Genomic DNA, 21,996 nt, shown 5'->3' on the forward strand with positions numbered 1-21,996 from the left:
ATTAAGACAATATATGCCTTCCTCTATTTATATACTTTTTAGATTGTCTTAGAGAAGGAAATATATGTGTGTGTGCATGTATGTGTGTGTATATATATATATATATATATACACGTATGGATATATACGTACACACACACATACTTCCTTTCGTTTTTGATCTGCAAAACATGAAGCAAATAAAATGTTCTTTGTAATCATATGACAAGAAGGTGGTAAAAAAAATGTGATTTATATCTGCACATTCCAAAACATCATACTGCAAATCTTCACAAAACATTCTAAGCTATGTTTACACAACCTAAGCAAAGTGAACAGATACACACCATTTAGTGAATTTGGGTCTGTTCTAACTATGCATCAGAATTTTCTCTTGCTTTGAAGACCCACACATACAGGTTGGCTGACCCCAGATTCTTGAACACTAATGTTCCATTTTAGCTTGGTGTTAGGTTTACCAAAATCTAGAGCAGCTTGTTTTCTAGAGAAATCTTAATACATTCTTGGGTTTGCCTGAAAGTTTTATATTAATAATGGTATAAGCAGTTGCTTCTAAATTTTTATGCAGCTTTTGAATTCTTAGGTTACTTAGGTGATAAAAAGTCCCATGGATGCTATTCTCTGAGTGTGGAAAATTAGCACTCTTCTAATAGTTAGTTCACTGAGTTATTCTCTAAATGCAAGGCTTTCTGAGTATTTAGGTAGAGAGAGTATTCATGGTCAAACACAGGACCTCCTTATGGAAGTTAGCCTGAGCATGCACAAGATGGAACAAATTCAGAAAGCTTCTGTTGTCTTCGTCATGGTCTTCCATATGCCATACACAGGAATAGACAGTAGGGAAAAGAAAATGACAGTTAAGTTTCTAAATATATGATTTATTTGAAACATAAGATGTTCCAATTTCCCTAATAATATGTAACAGAAGACTAGTTAGTGATTTTCCCTAAGTCAGACGTTAACCATTGAAATCATGGAATTATATTTAGAGCTCTGAATTAGAAATCAGAAGAAAAAGATGCTGGTCCATGCTTTATTGCTTCTAACTTCATGACCTTGGGCAAGTCAGGTAATTTCTCTAAGCCTTAGTTTTCCCATCTGTAAAATAGGGTTAATTATCCTGTTGGGCACCTAATAAAACTATAAAAATTTATATGTGTAAACTATACAAATAAAGAATATTATGATGATTATGATAGTTGGTTAAGTAAGCAAGTTAAAATTTTTTGGTGTGCAGAATTGAAATTAGTTCCTTTCAGAGCAGACTCTTCAACTTTACATTTTCCATTAAAACTAATACCAGATTTAAAAAGTGACGAAACCAGGAACTAAATATATCTCATGGAAAAACAATGTCTGATTTTTCTATTTTTAGCTTGGATATAAAAGTCTACACAGAATTATCTATATCTTAAGGGGAGACTAGAATGCACTTTACTCACAACTGAGCACCATCTACATGCATACTCACCAGACAGAACTGATTGTAGCATTTCCATTATCACATACGCAAATGCATTTGCCACACTCTGGAGGAAGTTATTTCTTTCCACTGGAGTGCTAAAGACTTTACAGACTTTTTGCATCATTTTAACTGCCCAATCCATGCAGTATAGTTCTTTCTCACATACCTGATTTAGACATACAAAGCATTATGGTAAATCTTTATTTGAAGAAAGCGATAGAATTTGAAAATGGTATTAACAATGACCGTTTATAACTTTACAGAATTTAATACATATAACATCATGTTGAGTCTATAAATGGGAAATGCTCTTATATCTAATACTTCTTTGCTTTCAAATGGTATAAATTTAGTGGGGAAAAGTGTGAAGTAAAAAAAGCCTGGTTCAAGATTATCATAGAAAAAAAGATTATCATAGAATATTTGTTTATTAATGTAAGAAATAATATTGAAAACAATTGTTAAACATATGAAAAATAAGGCTCCTGCTCATTCATTCAATAAGTGTTTATTGAGCACATGCTAAGAGCTGGGGATACAATGGTAAGCCATAAAGACATGGCCTCTATTTTCAAGGAGTCCAATGAGGGTGACAGACAAACAATTTCAGCAGGCAAGAGAGCCCTATGGTGACACCAACTTTCCATCTTGAGAGTAGTAGGGAATATTTCTCTATTATTTAAAAGATAGATAAAGTGAAAATTACATGTTTATAGGTAAAACTGACTGAAAGGAAAAAGGTTTATTTACTAATATCTTAAATGGTCAATTTAACTCACATAGCCAAATAACATAGAGCATGAAAATAAACTATATAGTACTGTAACTAAATAATGTTAACCTGACAAGAAAGATATATTGCCTACTTATTATGTGTAAAGCACTGCACAAGGCACTATGAAAGAAATAAGTGGCATAGTCCTGGATTTCAAAGAGCTTGCAATCTATTTTGGGAGATGACTTACCCCACACATACAGTGGCCTTAGAACACCACTGGTAAATGAAGATAAAGAGAAGACAAATCTGAGGCCATTTAGAGAAAATTAATGACCAGAGTTGAGATGTTAAACAGAGAAGGCTTTCCGGAGAAGGTTTCTCCACCCCTAGCGGTTTCCTCTCCATTCCTTTCACTACAGTGTGGCCAAACTCACCTTCCAAAAACGTAAAACTGACAATGTCTCCCTGCTTCCTAAAACTTGTCAGCAGTGTGGCTCCTGTGGTTCAGGCTCCACAGAATGGTCTACCAGGCCCTGCCTTACCTAGCCTCTCCCTTCCTATCTAAACTTACCATCTCCTCCTCTTCTGCACATTTTTCCCTTCAGAAATAATACTGAACTGCTTATAGTTCCCTGATATAGTCATGCAGTTCCAATTCTCTCTTTCCTTTTTTTTTGTTTTGTTTTGAGGGCCTCTGCTTATTAAAATAAACATTTACATTTAGAATACAATTAACTTAGTAGCTTTCTTCACATTTTAAAAGAGCCACAGAGATTTCATTCATGTTTTAAGCAGTTGAGTTGGTGAAGATCCTGTCTCCATTTTGTAGAAAATGGATTACATTCAATTATTCCTCACAACAGCCAACTGAAGATTATTCCATTGCTTTTGAAGCACTGGTTGGGCTGGCATCTGTGATGGAAGCCAAATAAATGAGATATCTATGCAACACATGCAGGTACATGCTTGAATAATTGAACCCCTCTGTCTGGTGAACACTTCCTATTCATTTAAAAAACTTATATCTACTGGAATTGGGGAAGCCCTCTCTGTACTCTATGCCCACCCAATATTGACTCCTCTCTGATACCTTTGTATCTTTTTTTACATATTTTTGCACTTATCACACTGAATTTATTTATATATACTTTGATATTGCTTAGAAGACTGTAAGCAGCTTTTGGTCAGGGATTTGTTCTATTAATTTCCACAGTCCTAAAATCTCTCACAGGTATGGCCCATAGTAAACACTCAATTTGTGTTAAATACATTTTTAAATGTTTTTATTTTGAAAAACATTTTAACTATATAAAAGTAAAGAGAGTAGTATTATGAACCCCTAGTATCCATTCCCTAGCTTCAACAATTACTAATCTTGTTTCACTTCTACCACCACTCACTTACACCTTCTCTCCCTGCTGCCCAGGGATTATCCTGGAGCAAATCATAACGGATGCTTTATTTCTAAATGGAATTTAAGGGAAAAAAAAGAATATAACTTGGCAGAGCTGTATAATGACAATCCAGATATGAAGTGGGGAGAGGTTAACACAAGGAATGATTCCAGATATAATAGTTTATTATATAAATTTAAAAATTTTTTAAATATATAAAGTATATATAAAAATATATACTTAAATACTTATTCTTTCAAAATGTTTCGTACATATTTCAGTTCCTTCAGGGCAGCTCCCTAGTAGGTCAACTATCATGTTAAACAATTTGCTAGAAAAAACTTATTTTATACTTACCAAAGCCAAAAAGACTATCAGCCTTGCCAGTTCAATGGCCCGTCCATTCATAGCTTTACTAGCCATGAAAGTGAAACAGACGCTGTTCCCACTTAGGATTAGGAGATGTGCATTATTCTCTAGAAGCCACTCACGGGGAACCACTTTTATTAAAGAAAGAACAGTTATTTAATGAGAAATTACACAACAGCTATAGTAAACATCATTAAATACATGCAATATTATATTACTTTATTGGAAATACAATCAGTGCCGAGGGAGAATCTCAGAAAAAATGCTTTAGTTTTCCGATTACAGCATTCAACCGGGGACAGAGATTATTTATTGCCAAGTCACAGCGACTCTCACAAATATACTAGTAATACAGTCAACGCATTTCTGCTACACATAGGTCAACAGACAAGGTGGTGTAATCCTGCTAAAGAAAGAAATCTTGTAAACTTTAGAATCTAAAGGATTATGCAGGAATGGGAAACATTGTTTCATCTCGCCAGTACCAACAGGAAAGGGCCTTCTTCTTACCCAACATTCGGACGTGTTTCTGAGAACTTAAAAATGGGAATAATTAAGCTAATTAAATTATGAAGCTTTCAAATAATAGCAATAAATACATATTTATAAAATTGGCAAGGAAAATGGAAGGAAAGTAAGTTGATTATATGCATTCTCTTCAAACATAAAGACAAACTTTAAATATTTTAAAGCATTTAGTGATTTCTAATAGGCAGTTCTTTTGTTACCTATAGAGTTGTCCTTACAATTTTATAACTGTATTCTAATAACAAATTTCTATTACTGTATGTGGTAAATAATTCCTTTTACCTGATAGTTCATCTACAAGACTGATAACATCATCTGCTGTCCATTCTTTGGTGCCTGTATCATACAGTAATTTAATGGCATCAGCCAAACCTTTCAGACTGGGTTCATCTGCAGGTCCTTCTATCATTTTCTGCCAAACCACCTGTCCTGAATGATAATTGAAACAAAAGCTAGGCTATGACAGAATAGTTGGCTTTGTGATAAAGACTACACAGATTGTTTAAAAAGGAAATTGGATTGCATAACGGAATCCATTACTTATATATGCTACTTTCATTTTAACTTTCATAATGAAAGATCAATTCTGATAACAGTATAAATTTTAATGTCTCTGACTGATGTGATGAAGCACATCAACAATAGCTAAATGAGGAAAAGAAAAGGTAGTTTCACCAAGCAAAACACTGTTTCTGGTTCAAAGATAATGCTACCCCATAACAGAAATTAAAATAAACAATTGATGTAATCTTACTAAAATGAAATAAAACCTAGTGATAGACTTCCAAAAAGAGAGCATGCTGTATCTAAGAATTTTCCAGACATTTATATCAAAACAGAGTAATCCAGTCAATTTTTTATTATTTACCTCTGACCAATTTCTCTTTGTGAATTACACACACAAACAAAATTTGATCCCAGATTGGCTTCCTGCTGCTACTCAACACACTTTAAACTAGTTAATTCCTGATATAAGGCAGTGTGAACTAAATACATGCTAATTTTAACATTCATCCAAGCAAAACTTAATTAGAAAGGCCAAAAAATTGCAAAAAATAATATGATGCACCCCAAATTAAGTAAAACATCAATTCTGACTACCACATTGCTTCCCTTGCATTATTAGTCCCCTACAGCAGCAAATATAATCTTGAGTTAAGATAATGTTTAAAGGGTTTCACTGGTGGCACAGTGGTTGGGAATCCACCTGCCAATGCAGAAGACACAGGTTTGAGCCCTGGCCCAGGAAGATCCCACATGCCTCAAAGCAACTAAACCCATGCACCACAACTACTGAGCCTGAGCTCTAGAGCCCGTGAGCCACAACTACTGAGCCTACGTGCCACAACTACTGAAGCCTGTGCGCCTAGAGCCTGTGCTCCGCAACAAGAGAAGCCACCGCAATGAGAAGCCTGCACCGCAAGGAAGAGTAGCCCCTGCTCACTGCAACTAAAGAAAGCCCGTGTGCATCAACGAAGACCCAACACAGACAAAATAAATAAATCAATATATTTTAAAAAATAATAATAATGTTTGTTTGTTTGTTTGCGGTACGCGGGCCTCTCACTGTTGTGGCCTCTCCCGTTGTGGAGCACAGGCTCCAGACGCGCAGGCTCAGCGGCCATGGCTCATGGGCCTAGCCGCTCCGTGGCATGTGAGATCTTCCCGGACCGGGGCACGAACCCGAGTCCCCTGCATCGGCAGGCGGACTCTCAACCACTGCGCCACCAAGGAAGCCCGAAATGCAGTTATTTTGGGTAAATCAGAGATGATGAGAATATATTTGGAAATGGCCTGCAGCAGAACAATTTCTGTCTTGATGCTTAAGTTATATACAAGTCAATGTAGTATATACATTTATGAAACATGGTTTACTTATTAGGAATGATGAAACTAAGCAGGTACAAAAAGATATGTTTCCTAAAGTGAAAGTAATTAACCAGTTTTGTAACATACATCCCAAAGAAATGGATGCTCACCATCTTGAGGAGCTACTGGTCCGAAGATGATATACAGTAATCTTGCCTGATTCACCATTGGCCATGGTTTTAATATGCACGTCAACCAAAATGCAGAATCACTTCGACGGGTCCAAGGATCAAGAAAAACGTTCCTACAGAACAGTCTGATCCATAACTCCAGTTTTGTGGCAATTCCTATGAAGACAAAAGCACTGTAAACAATTCTTCCTAGAAAGATTGATATGCATATTGGATAGGTCAAGACATACATCATTAAATGCTTTGTACTGAGAGTGTTACTTCATTTTACTCTGTAAAAATTTGAGATTATCAAGGAACTACTTTTTTTAAAACAACTTTATTGGGATACAATTTACACCCCATAAAATTTACCAATTTAAAGTGTACAATTCAACGTTTTTTTTAGTATATTTACAGATATATGCGCCCATTACCAAGTAAATTTTAGAACATCTTGATTACCTCAAAAAGAAACCCTGCTCTTTTAGCTATCACTCTCCTATCCTTCTGCCCTTTACCACACCCAGCACTAAGCACTACTTGCCGTCTCTATAGATTTTCCTATTCTTCATATGAATGAAGTCACGTAGTAGGTGGTTTTTTGTGACTGACTTCTTTCCTTAGCATGTTTTTTTTTAATACTTATTTTCTATTTATTTATTTGGCTGTGTTGCGTCTTAGTTGTGGCATGCGGGATCTTTTCATTGCAGTGCATGAGCTTCTCTAGTTGCGGTGCGTGTGTTCCAGAGTGCGTGGGTTCAGTAGTTGTGGGCTTAGTTGCCCCGTGGCATGTGAGATCTTAGTTCCCCGACCAGGGATGGAACCCACGTTGCCTGCATTGGAAGGCGGATTCTTAACCACTGGACCACCAGGGAAGTCCCCTTAGTATGTTTTCAAGGTATATCCATGTTATGGCAAGTATCAATACTTCATTCCTTTTTATGGCCAAATAATATTCCATTGTATAGATATACCACATTTTTTATCGATTCACCCATCGATGGATATTTGGGTAGTCTCACCTTTTGGCTATTATGAAAAATGTTGCTATTAACATTCATGTACAAGTTTCTGTATGGACATATGTTTTTGTTTCTCTTGAGGATATACCTAGGAATGGGATTGTTGGGTCATATGGTAACTCTATATTTAATTATTGAATAACTACCAGATTGTTTCCAAAGTGACTGCACCATTTTGCATTCCCACCAGCAATGCATGAGGGCTCCAAATTCCCCACATTCTCACCAACGCTTGTTATCTGACTTTTTGGTTCTAGCCATCCTAGTGGGTATGAAGTGGTATCTCACGTTTTTTTTTAAACAGCTTTATTGAAATATATATAATTTACATACTGTATACCTTACCCTTTAATGTATATAATTCAACAGTTTTTGATATATTACATTATTTTCCTAAATTGTGGTAAATACATATGATATAAAATTTGCTATTTTAACCATTTTTAAACTATACAATGCAGTGGCATCAATTACAGTCACAGTGTTGTTCAACCATCACCACTGTCTTACACTAAAATTTTTCATCTCAAACAGAAACACTGTAACCATTAAGCAATAACTCTGCATTCCCCATCTTCCCACATCCTGGTAACCTCTAATCTACTTTCTGTTTTTATGAATTTGCCTGTTCTAGGTACCTCACATAAGTGGAATCATACAATATTTGTCTTTTGTGTCTGACTTATTTCACTTAGCATATATTTTCTTTTTTAAATTAATTAGTGTATTTTATTTTACTTTTGGCTGCGTTGGGTCTTCGTTGCCGCGCATGGGCTTTCTCTAGTTGCAGCGAGTGGGGGCTACTCTTCGTTGCGGTGCGCAGGCTTCTCATTGCAGTGGCTTCTCTTGCTGTGGAGCACGGGCTCTAAGCGCACGGACTTCAGTAGCTGTGGTACTTGGGCTCAGCAGTTGTGGCTCGCAGGATCTAGAGCACAGGCTCAGTAGTTGTGGGACACAGGCTTAGCTGTTCCATGGCATGTGGGATCTTCCCGGACCAGGGCTCAAACCTGTGTCCCCTGCACTGGCAGGCGTACTCTTAACCACTGTGCCACCAGGTAAGCCCCTTAGCATATATTTTCAGTGTTCATCCATGTTGTGGCCTGTATCAAAACTTCACCCCATTTTATGAGTGAATAATATTCCATTGTATGTATATGCCACATTTTGTCTATTCATTCATCTATTATGAACACTTGGGTTGTTTCCAGTTTTTGGCTACTGAAAATAATGCTTCAGTGAACCCTGGTGTACAAGTATTTGTCCTTATTCCTGCTCTCAATTTCCTTAGTTATGTACCTAGGAGTGCAATTGCTGAGTCATATGATAACTCCACCTTTAGCTTTTTGAGGAATGTCCAAATTGTTTTCCCTGGTGGTGGTACCATTTTACATTTTATATTTTTATACCATTTATGTTCTACTTACTTGTAGATAAGACAAGTGTAAATGGAAAGTCTGCCAATGCACTAAGGCCATATGTAAGTGTCTCCTGATGTGTTAAGTCAAGTAACACAGAAGTTTAGAGGAGAGAGATTATTGCAGGTCTGGGAACATCAGGAAAGGCTTTACAGAGGAGGTCAGGTAAATTGGGTCTTAAAGGGTAAAAAGGAGAGATGGTATTTCAGGAAAAAGAGAGAATGAATAAAAGGTATGAGGTAGAAATGTGTAAGACATCTGAGATACAGTGAGTAGAGCAATATGCCTATGTCAAACTGATACAGAGGTAGTGGGCAATAATTTTGAAAAAGTAAGTTAGGATTAGAATATGAAGGCCAATATAAACAGTTTGGGCTTTATTTTGAAGATATAAGGAAGCTAATAAAACTTTTTGATCAAGAGAGAGACATGATAAATTAATTTTTTATTGTTTCATTGGGCTTCTATGTCTGCCTTTAAAATAAAAATCTGCCATGATTTGTTTCATAATGAAATATTTCAAGCTGACAGAAAAGCAGAGATACTATAACAAACACTGTGTACTGATCAGTTAGCTTTGTCAAATCTTTATTTTTTTGCTATATTTGCTTCAGATTTTTAAAAATAAATAAAACATTCTGATATAGTTAAAACTTCTTGTGTATCAGTCCCAATCACCTTCCTCCCCAGAGGTAATCACCATCTTGAATTGGGTTTTATCCCTCCTGTATTAGTCAGCTTTCTCTAGAGAAACAAAACTAACAGGATGTGTGTATATACATAGAGAAGGATTTATTTTGAGGAATTTGCTCATGAGGATTCTGGAAGCTTGGCAAGTCCATAATCTGCAGGGTAGGGTGGGAGGCTGCAGACAAGAGAAGAGTTCTAGTTCAAGTCCAAAGGCAGTCTGCTGGTAGAATTCTTTCTTGTTTGGGGAGGGGAGTCTTTTTCTGTTAAGGCCTTCAAGTGATTGGATGAGGCCCACTCACATTATGGAGGGTAATCTACTTTACTCAAAATCTACTGAGTTAAATGTTAATCTCATCTAAAAAATAACTTCAAAGAAACATCTAGAATAATGTTTGACCAAATATCTGGGTACTGTGGCCTACCCAAGTTGACACCCAAAATTAACTATCATACCTCCCAACTATGTTTTTATACTTTTTAACATATGTATATAACCATAAAGAATATATAGAATTGTTTTGCATGTTTTTAATATGTATATAAATGGTATCATATTAAAAGCATTGTTTGGTAACCTTTTTTTCTCAAATTATATTTTGAGATTTATCCATAGTAAGACACATGGCTCTAGTTAATTCATTTTAACTACTAATGTTTTTTTTTTAAATAAATTTTTTTTTAATTTTTATTTTTGGCTGCATTGGGTCTTCGTTGCTGTGCATGGGCTTCTCTCTAGTTGCAGTGAGCGGGGGCTACCCTTTGTTGTGGTGCGCAGGCTTCTCATTTTGGTGGCTTCTCTTGTTGCGGAGCACAGGCTCTAGGCGCGTGGGCTTCAGCAGTTGTGGCACGTGGGCTCAGTAGTTGTGGCTCGCAGGCTCTAGAGCGCAGGCTCAATAGTTGTGGCACACGAGCTTAGTTACTCCGTGGCGTGTGGGACCTTCCGGGACCAGGGCTCGAACCCATGTCCCCTGCATTGGCAGGCAGATTCTCAACCACTGCACCACCAGGGAAGCCCACTACTAATGGTTTTAATTGTATAAATATGCCATAATTCATTTATCCATTCTCCTGACAACAGGCATTACTTTGTTTGCAGCTTTCCCTGGTTACATGCTGCAATGCTCATTCTTATACGTCTCCTTGTGCATACTGTGGGAGTTTCTCAGAGTGAAATTGCTAAATTGTAGGGTTCTTTTAATTTTTTTTTTTGGCTGCACCGTGCGGCATGCAGGATCTTAGTTCCCCGACCAGGGATCACACACAGTGGAAGCATGGAGTCCTAACCACTGGACTGCCAGGAAAGTCCCTCTTATAATTTTTAAAATATGAACTATTTCAGGTATATATAGTAGTTTAAAAAATACTATAATGAACACCTTTGTATCCTCCACCAGCTTAAGGAATAAAATATTATTAATGTGGTTGAAGCCCTCTGAGAGCTTCTCTTTCTCTAATCACAGGCCACTTCTGCCTCACTATCTGATTCAGTGTTTATCATTCCCTTACATCTCTTTGTCTTTTTACTACAAGCGAATGCCACAATTTATTTTGAAATACACTTTAGAACTTTACTTTTTTTTTTCTATTTTAATCTCTGTATAAGGTTATCTCTGAATTTTAGTTCTTTACCTGGTTTGCTGCAGACAACTGTCTGCATGTTGCGGGAGAGATTAGTCAGCTCACATAAGAAGTTATAAACACGATGGCACTCAAGTTCATCCCATCCTGCTGTTAAGGTCTGAGGATGATAAAGGAAACATTTCAGATGTTCAAACCATCAAATCAAAACATAAGTCACTATTGCCTTATGACCATAACTGCTGTAGTATAAAATCGAGGCAATGTGCAATTTTTATCCACTATGGAACTGTTCAAATTCGTAGGAAATTTTATATAAACAAAACATAGAAATGCTCCAAAATCCAGTTTCTTTTTGGTTGCATAGGGAGTATCTTTTCAGGGAACTAAATGGTACTGAATCCTGAACTCTGACAGTATAGATACAACTTTAGACATCTGACTCACAACCATACTGTGGCTTAGTTTTAGACTACAGTAGAACCCTTTTGGTCCCCTCTAGCTATCAGTTATGATATTGCTTACAAATGATAATGACCTCAGTTTAATGTGACAATCATGAGCATTTATTTACGACATTTGGGTGTGAACAAAAAACAATTTTTATTAGGACCAAATATAGTAATTATCTTTGAGGAGACCAGAATGTACAGTTAAACATATATGAAAAATTCAAATGGTATTCAACTATATGTAGATTTTGAAAAAGTTGATTAATCATATCAATTTTTCTTAAAATAGTTGAGCTATATTTCAGTAGTTTAAAAATGAATCTTATTATCTTTGGAAGGACATAATAGAAACTGCTAACAGTGGTTACTTCTGTTGAAGGGAACTCTGTGAACAAGGAACAGGCCTGGGAGGAGACTTAATATTCACTTTATACCATTTTGTACCTTTTGAATTTTATATGAATACATGGGCTCATATTACCTGTTCCAAAGGGAAAAAGAAAAAGCAGAAATCTATCTATCTTGGAAGAGGGCTAGAAGGAGGGCCTATGCCCCTGGAATCTGTACATGCAGATGGTGGCTGGCTGGCAGGATGGGTTATAAGCAAGACTGTTGTAAGATTGTTGTAAATCTCATAAGGTTGCTGTAATATTTAAGTAAGTTAATACATGTAAACTGCTTAGAACAGTGCAATATATTAATAATATATTGAACAGCATTAATAATAATGTTATTATTATAATGTTTATAATAAAATAGTAAAAAATGTTCTTCAAATCATGCAGTTGATTTCTTCCCCCCCCCAGGTTTACTGAGATATAACTGATGTATAACATTGTATAAGTTAAAGACATATAACATAGTAATTATATATATATAGCAAGATAATTACCACAAAAAGGTTAGTTATCCCTATCATTTCCTATAGTTACTATTTTTTTATACAGTTCATTTCTAAGATCACATCTTAAATAACTAGCCCAAGACTTAAAACTCATTGCACACACACACCCTCTACCCCACAATATTTCTAGTCATTACAGTTGGCTGCAAACTTCAAGGACATGGGTATAGAGCAAATAAGTGTTAAACATTTCTTACCAGTGAGAAATCCAAGAAGAAAATCTGAGGTGGCAAACATATTATTGGATTAACACATTCTCAAACATTTACAATGTTATTTTGTTTTCTTTTTAGATCATTATTACTTTTATTATCCTATAGAAAGACAGATTACATCCTCTACTTGATAACAGTTCAAAAAGAATTCCTTTTCTTCTTTCACTAAAAAAAAAATGTACCTGTAAAAACATGCCGTAACATGGTAATCCTAAACATTGCAATGGAGTTACACAGCCGTTAAATTTAAAACAGGAAACCTGTAAAGAGAACAACTGTTAATTCCTCCTTTTCACTGCAACTGTGCAATGATTTGACATTCAAATTTAATAGAAATACGCAAGGATTGTTTTCAGTCTAAACTGAAAATAACTAAAACACTAAATAACTGATTAGTCACATGTTATATAGGTGGGGATTATGAAATATAAAACAAAGTCTTTGCCTCAAGGAGCTCACACTTTATTTAGAACAATAAGATATACATACATGAAATTAATTTTATATTTCAGGATAAAGTATGTATAAATGCTAAAATGACCAAATAAACATATCAGATACAATGAAAGCAGGGAAAGGATAATTTTGAGAATGATTAAAAAAGCTTATGAAGGATGTGAAACAAGCAATGTCTTTAAGTAGGATTCAAATATAATCAATAGATAGTATTGGTGAGGGAAACAATAGGGCAAAATGGTATAGAGGTAAAAATTTTAAATATTCATTTGGACAGAAAGATATGAGCAGCTTAATTAGGCTCAAAGTAGTAGAAAGTAAGGCTGCACTGTCATGGGGAACCCCCTAAATACCACCTGTGGACTTTGGACCTTATCTTGATGAAATTGAGTAGCCACGGAAATATTTTTAAAAGCAAGAAAATTAATTTGATGTAAGTGATTCAGCATTTAGAATGTCTTGGGAAGTGAAGAAGTGAATGGCACAAAGGTCATCTTGGAAGCTGCTGCAATAACATACAGCTGAACTCAATGCAAACACTGACATGAAAAAAGCCAATGGATCAGAAACAATTTGCATACTATTGAGTGTAAAACTGAATCAGCAGTATTAGATATATATTGGGTTTATATAGTAAAACTCAATGTCTAAGAGAGATTATGCCCAAACATATTGATACACATTTCCAAGTCATAAATTATCATAAAAGGTTTGTCATTTTATGTATTAAAAATAGTTTTAACACAAATATTTAAATAGTAAAATGTTAACATTTGGAAATAATTTTCATTTTAATAAAATATCTAAATCACCACTTTAAAACAACCTCAGAATTCCCACGAGGTAAAAATACTTTTATTACTCCGATAAACCTAATAAACTTGAATGATGTACTTAGTTATATGTAAAAATTATTTTATAATAAGTAAAATACTCCTATACTACATTTTGGTGTTTTATAATCTCTGAGCACTTGGTAAAGTATTAGATTATCATCAACCAACTTTTTAGTACCAATTCATGAAATTCCACGAATTAAAGATAGATTTAAAATGAGTATAAGACATTAATAATAAAATATATTTACTGGAAATCAAGACTGTGAGCTAATTCAGAAGTATGATCTTACTTCTGCGAGTATCTTGTGAATGTACTTCAGTCTTTCCTTTGTGGGTAGCAGCAATGTACATCTTTTAAACAGTAGACCTGAGAAAGTAAAGAGACATATGAAAAAATGACAACAATGTAATTAACTTAAGAATATCTATAACTCACAGCATAATGTTTCCTGAAAGTCAAGTATATGATAGTGGATTGTGAGCTGATAGAGTTTTTAAGAGGAAGTTTGGGAGGAAGGGTGCAAAACACATATATGGTGTTTACCAAGTGACTCTGGTGTCCACCTAAGAGGCTATGGCATAAAATCTTAAAAAAAATTGTGAAATTGATGGTATAGTACAGATATGAGAAAGTGTTCAGATTTTAAAAGATACAATAACCAAACACAAAACAAAACAGGGAAACTCTGCTGTCTTTATTCCATAGAAAACATATTCCAATACCTCTTAAAATTAAGCTCATGTCCATCATGAAAAATGTTTTAAGAGTTGCTAATGGAAAGAATGAGAAAAGAGATTTTTGTACTCCTTTCTCCAAATACAAAAACTTGAAGTCATAAGTATTTAAAATTTCAGAGATTAGAAGTCGGTTTTTCTCTCACAGAAAGTATCCAGTTTGGATGAAATATTTATCTCTTCCTTCAGAGATATCCTTTTATGGGGCTTGCATGTTAAGAATGTATAGAATTTTGTGTTTAGATATTTAAAAAAGAAAAAAAAACCTTCAATTTCCCAGTGAGATATGTAACTTGAACTACAGTGACAGGAAGTGTATGGTTATGATTTATTTCCTCTAAGTGTTCTGTTTTCCTAAAATGGCAATACATTGTTAACATTCCTATAAGGCCAAATGTCCTCAAACTAAAAATAAGATACATGGTAGGAAAATATATATCTGAATATCATGACTTTCTTCAGTTTTCATCTTCTCTGCATTTACTTTTTTACATAATATAATAATAACTACTTTATATATAATTCTGTAGACTCTATGGGAATTGAATCTATTTTTAGAAGTTGCTATGTTTGGGCAACACATGACCAGAATTGAGTTTTAAACATAAGCCCTCCTTATTATTGTACATAAAAAGACATTTTCAGTGTTTAGTTTTCAGGCTGAGTTCTCTTCCTTTCATGTTTTGGCATCCAGTCCCATGGCATATCATAGCTGGGGAATTGTAAGCTATAATTGTATGTTGGTTGCTTTTTCTAATGTAGAACGCCTATTTTTAAGGGTTTCAATTTACCATAAAAACCAATTCTGGCTGGGCTTCCCTGGTGGCACGGTGGTTGAGAGTCCGCCTGCCGATGCAGGGGATGCAGGTTCGTGCCCCTGTCCGAAAAGATCTCTCCGAAAAGATCTCACATGCCGCGGAGCAGTTAGGCCCATGAGCCATGGCCAATGAGCCTGCGTGTCCGGAGCCTGTGCTCCGAAACGGGAGAGGCCACAAAAGTGAGAGGCCCGTGTACGGCAAAAAAAAAAACCCCAAAAAACAATACTGGCTGACTTATTTATTCTTTTAACACAGGTGCTCTGCTATACCCTTTAGAGACTAACTTCTTTAATTTCTTCCCACTAAAATAGAGTCAGATGTAATGTTCTTTCCACACTGGCCATCTGCTCTGTTTTGTATGAAGAAGCAAATTAAAATTTATAATCCTTAGAATGGAGAATTCTGAAAATGTTATTTTAATGTCGGAAAACAAGAACAGATCAGATAGGAATGGCAACATGAGGAAATGGTAAGTACATCAAACATTTGTCTAAAGAATTAGTCATAAGCTAGGTGTCTGCACAAAATTTAAATGGAAGGTTGAAATCATTACATGAGTAAAACCATTTTTAAAAGCAAGCTTTTGAGATCAATACATATTTGTATTTTTAACTGAATTATCCACATAATTGTCTTAATGCTATTTTGTTTGTTTATGCAATTGAATCTGGTCAGGGAGAAAAAATTCTTTCAAATTAAAACTAAAGAATAAGTTTTTCCCAAGTAGCCTTCCTCAGCATCCGATGATATTGGAAAAAAAGATATTCATAATAACAAGAAGCAAAAAGTAATTGCCGTATTCTGTTACAGGCTTCACAAAGCCTAATCATAAATACTGAAACCAATAACATTGTAACCAGATTACAGACCTTTCATTTAGCCTTACTAAGTATACCTGTCAAATACACTTTGGTGTATTTACATATCTATATAGTCTTATTTTATTATCTTAAAGCTAGGCATCCTTGGGCTACTAAAAGGTAACTTACTCTTATGCCTTTATTTACATCTCAACATCACTCTGATATTTAATTTTATTGCCATGTTTTGGTTAATTATAAGTAGCTTCATAATTAAACTGGTGTCATTAGTCAAGTCAAAATTAGAATTTATTTTCAGCACTCTTAGGGAGAATGAAATCAATGAATGGGGTAAAAGACATAAATGATTACAAATCAAGGGAAGAAATTGTCCAGAATTTCTTTTGATAAGGTTAATTTAATAATAGCATTATGATTTATTAGTAAATATGCACAGTGCTTTAAAAAAAAAAGAAAACCACTGTTTCTGATAAGAGAATAAGTGATTTTTCACAATAATATGCTTAAATTTCTATTTTAAGAACTAGATTATGGTTGAAAGGGAAAAGCAGTACAGAGATAAAACTCATTAGATTCACAGGAAGTAAAGCATAGAAAATACATCAATTTCCTAAACTGGCAAGCCACCTAGACAATAAGCACAGGTGACATTGTATCCACATGAAATCACAAGGACTGACACTTTAAAGTGCATTCTCTCATCTTTAAATATAAGTGTAAGGGACTGTTATTAAGGGAAAGTCCTTACACTGAAGAGTAAAAGCATCATAGAAATAGGAAGTATTCCATTTCGCACAGGCCTTACAGAATTGTACAATAAAATCCCCTTAATTAAGTATAGCTCTTTACTTGTTACAATTCTCATTACATTACATAAATTACCTAGAGATCTGTAGTGTTCCAATATAGTGGAGTTTTGTCTCCTGTCAGGCAGCTCAAGGTTATGAAAGTCCTGTAGTAAAAGTCTTTTGCTTCCTGATGAGGTTGAGATATAACTAATAATGTGCTGGCTGACTGTTTTGGACACCATGCTTAGCACGCTGATATCCTTCACTATCAAAAGAAACATATATATATATATATATATGTATATATATATATACACACACACACACACACATATATGAACGGCTTAAATACAAGAACATCACTATTAGCACAATCTATTAATTTATAATAGATTAATAACAATAATATTAATAATAAATAATAAATAAATAATAAAAGTGGGGGAAAAGGAAAATCTTAAAATTGTTTTAAATCTAGTTCTCAATGAATTAGAAACATTGGGGATGTAACAGTCAAATTACCATGTCATTATAATTAGAAGCATGTTTTAAAGCATTTGAGTATCATATTTTTTTTAAGTAGCACTTACCTAACACTGATGAAATTTTAAAAATAAACAATGTGAACACCATTAACATTCTAGCAGGGCCTAAGATGACAAACTAGTTCTTGGGGAAAATAAAACATTCAATTGTCCATGTGGCCTACTCATAGTCCCCAAACCTCACCTGACAAACATCTTAAGATTATTTGGAATATTTCCAATGGCAAGGCTTTAAAATTTCCAAGCGTTGATAAGGGCTGAGAATCTGGGTCAAGGATGTTGGAAAAACGGTTGGATCGATGATTACGACGTCTGTATTTCTGGTTGGGAATCAAAGTGAAACTGGTATTTACTCTAGATGCCATTTTTTTTCTTATCTCATGAATTTATCCTGATTAGAAAAACAAAGTAAAAGAGACAACGAAGAAAGGAAATCAAAACGGTGAAGAGCTGTTGTTTTTTAAAATGGAGAGGTTCATACATTGAAGGGCAACAGCTGTCTCTTTGTATTTACAAAACTTTTAATGTGATGTCCAATTTATGGAGTTCCAACCAGTAGAGTCTATTTATTCATCTCAGCATGATATGAAATACTTAAAAATCTTTTCCCTCTTAGCCAAATATTTTAGATAGAGCTTTAGCAGAAAATGAGATGTGTATTTGGATGAGATATATTCTAAGAAAAGAAATGTGACATTTTTATGTGACATTTTTAAAGGGGCTTCCCTGGTGGCACAGTGGTTAAGAATCCGCCTTCCAATGCAGGGGACATGGGTTTGAGCCCTGGTCTGGGAGGACCCCCTATGCCCAGAGCAACTAAGCCCGTGTGCCACAACTACTGAGCCTGCATGCTACAACTACTGAAGCCCACGCGCCTAGAGCCCTTGTTCTGCAACAAGAGAAGCCACCGCAATGAGAAGACCGAGCACCGCAACAAAGAGTAGCCCCAGCTCGCCGCAACTAGAGAAAGCCCGCGCGCAGCAACGAGGATCCAATGCAGCCAAAAATAAATAAATAAATAAAATTAAATTAAATTAAAAAATAGAAATGTGATATTTTTAAAAAGTAAAAGATTTAACACAAAAAAATAACAAATTTAATATTCAATATTTGTCAATTAGTATGTTGCTTTTACAATCTTTACATTCTTAAAAAAATCTAAGTATTACTGTAATATTAAAAATTTGTAGTAATGTTTCTCTATTTCTTTAAAACTGAGTACTGACATGTTTTGTTAAAACAATAAAGACAAAAGAGATTAAAAAATAGAGATTTTAGTTTACAGCTTTTAAAATTTACTAGCTCTAACAGATTAAGATGATTGCATTATGATTACCAATTATGTGCAATGAAATCAAAGTTTTGTAAAACTAATAAGACTAGAATAAATTAATAATTGCTCCTTCAATTCCACTTTTGGTTAATAGTAGATACTAAATAAGTCTTAGGAAGGGCCTACACGACTTATTTCAAAATGAATATTTCCTAGAAGGAACTTTGTTAAAATTACTGATAATTTACTTACACGAAACAATAATTCTTTTAAAAAATGTTATTCATCACACACAGTGACTTTGTGTCACTCCTCCTACAATTCGGAAAACACTGTCCTTTGTATATATACATGTATAGGTACATATGCATAAGTACAACTCCAATCTAAGGCTCCTTGTTTCTGAAGGAACCACTAAGACAGCTCATCAAAGAGTTACAATATATCTGATGAAAATGCATTTTCTCCTTTTGTCAGAAAATTTCTAAAAATCACATTGTTACTTATTCATCTAAAAGGTTACCTGTCAACTTATATCAATTTAAAATCAGCTATATATTTGAAAATGTGGCCAAGAAACTTAGTGCTTAGTGAAAAGCATACTGTGAACCTCCTTTAAAACCATACTATACATAGCACTCTGCTTCAGCATTCAATGAGCATTGAATTTAGCAGATATTTTAAAATAATCATTAAAATTACACAAGTAACATGTGCATTGTCAAAATTTTACAAAATACAGCAAAACAAAAAGAAGAAAATTAAATTCATTTGGTTTTTAACATTTAAAATTAAGCACTTTGGTTTATCATTCAGAATTTTACATATACATTTCATTTTTACAAAAAAAGAGGGAATCTCTGTTCACACTATTTTGTAATCTGCTTTTTCAGTTTTAACTGTAATTAGAATTGTAATTTCCTTCCATGCCAATAGATACACTTCTGCAAGTACATGTACTGATATTTTAAGAACTGCATGGGATTCCATCAAATGGAAGAATTTTAATTTATTTAATCCATAAGATTGTTTTTAACTTTTCACAGTAGGCATTTTAAATCATTTTCATTATAGGAAAATATACATCTGGCCTAGGATTTGTTCTGTTTCTCTGAGGACCAGGTAACCTGGGACTTGGGTGGTGGCCTGTGGGCTCTTCAGAGACTCACTGACATCCAATACCCAGGGGACTTTAGTGTGTCAACTACACACTATATATATTTTTAAACCTCTGAGAGGATTAAAACACAAAACCCAAATTCTTCTAAAACTGAACTCTCCTCTTACAATTCTTTATTTTCCTCAGATCTGAACGTTTTGGGGGAGATAGCAGGCTTTTCTGAAAACCCTAAAGGTGTAATTCCAAATTATTTCTGGTTTCCTCTCAGCCCTCTAGAGAATGAGAATCACGAGCCCAAATAATCCTAATAAGATGATGTTCCAGGTTTCCCCGGTGGCGCAGTGGTTGAGAATCTGCCTGCCAGTGCAGGCGACACGGGTTCGAGCCTTGGTCTGGGGGTATCCCACATGCCGTGGAGCAACTGGGCCCTGAGAGCCATGGCCGCTGAGCCCGCGCGTCTGGAGCCTGTGCTCCGCAACGAGAGGCCGCGATAGAGAGAGGCACCCGCACCGCGATTAAGAGTGGCCCCCGCTCACCACAACTAGAGAAAGCCCTCGCACAGAAACGAAGACCCAACACAGCCATAAGTAAGTAAATTTAAATCATATGGGATTCTAAGACCTCTGCTTTAAAAAAAAAAAAAAAAGATGATGTTTCTACTCCACGCCACTCACTCTTGTCCACGTATGAAAGGCTTTGAGGGCCCTCTTGGATGAACTTTTCCCCCCCTTTTCCAGAGAAAACCGTCCAACAGCAATTCACTAGGATTTCTACTTTGTTTTAACCTAAGAAAATCCTTTGAAGAGACCCACCCCCATCTGCTCGGGAAGTAGCCCAAAACATCTCCAAAGAGGTAAACTAGGGAGGCCATAAAAGAGAAACTGGTCAATATAAGAGTCAAACCACACTGTGGTGCATTTTTGACCCTCTTCAGCCCATGTAAAGATGAAACTATCTCCAGAAAGCATTGGGGGAAAAAAATCTCTTTTTACTACAGATTTTGACAGTTTTCCGGCTAAAGGGTCACAGGAAAATGGGACTTAATCGTTTTGCCCTACCATCCTCAAATTTCTTAATGTTTAAAAAAAATATTTCCTCAAGGTTTTGCCGCCGTGAAGAGGGAAGTTCCGGCTCGTGTCAGCTCCAGCCTCTCAGGCGCCCCCTTGGCCTCGAGAATATTTTAGAATCCTCCCAGGAGCCCCTTCGGGAAGGAGGCCCCGCCCCCTCATGAATAGCAAGAACCTCGGCTCCCATAGTACCCTCCTTCCTCAGGGATATTTTAGAACCCTCCCAGGAGCCACAGCGGCAGGGAGGCCCCGCCTCTCATGAATATTTAAAAGAACACCGCCCACAGTGCCCGCCTACACCATGAATAATTAACGAGAACGAGGCCTTGGGAGCCTGAGCTTAGCCCAAAGCCACCCTTTGCTTCAGGCTGATGAGAGTAAGGGTTGGTGCCGTTAGAGACGCGGAGGGGAGGGTGCAAAACGAAGAGCCCCAACCTGGCGCAGCACACATCTGCTCCAAACCACTTCCTTTCCCTTTAACCTAGTTTTTCGCCGGTATTTAATTCCTCCCCCCACCCCGACCCGCCCGACCCAGAAGAGGGTAGGTTACAAGAGCTTTCATGAAAACTTCTGTTGGGAAAACCTCCAAACGTTCCTTTTTAAACCTATCTGGGTGCCTAGAATCAAAGGAGGGTGAGTGCCTCTGGCATCTCAAGATGGGGTCCAAGACAAATCTTCCTCCCATGGTCCTCCTCCCTTAAAGATTAAGTTCTCAATCATTTATTTATTCAGTAGCTATTTGTTGAAACCTGCTCTGGGTCAGTCACTGGAGTAGGCCCTAAAGATACAACAGAGAACAAGA

The 21,996-nt window shown here is 35.7% G+C and overlaps 1 protein-coding gene across 1 annotated transcript; it reads right to left on the bottom strand.

Moving 5' to 3' along the window:
* Positions 1 to 697: 697 nt before the first annotated feature.
* FBXO47 (F-box protein 47) lies at positions 698 to 18,099 on the bottom strand. The gene is made up of 10 exons (XM_060134783.1): positions 17,919 to 18,099; positions 17,284 to 17,454; positions 14,318 to 14,394; positions 12,915 to 12,992; positions 11,213 to 11,321; positions 6,454 to 6,630; positions 4,757 to 4,903; positions 3,935 to 4,077; positions 1,460 to 1,631; positions 698 to 807 (listed from the first exon to the last, which is right to left on the bottom strand). The coding sequence occupies exons 1-10, from the start codon at positions 18,097 to 18,099 to the stop codon at positions 698 to 700; spliced, it is 1,365 nt and encodes a 454-aa protein (XP_059990766.1).
* Positions 18,100 to 21,996: the final 3,897 nt, after the last annotated feature.

This window comes from Lagenorhynchus albirostris, chromosome 20, assembly GCF_949774975.1.
Source record: "Lagenorhynchus albirostris chromosome 20, mLagAlb1.1, whole genome shotgun sequence".
Taxonomy (NCBI): domain Eukaryota; kingdom Metazoa; phylum Chordata; class Mammalia; order Artiodactyla; family Delphinidae; genus Lagenorhynchus; species Lagenorhynchus albirostris.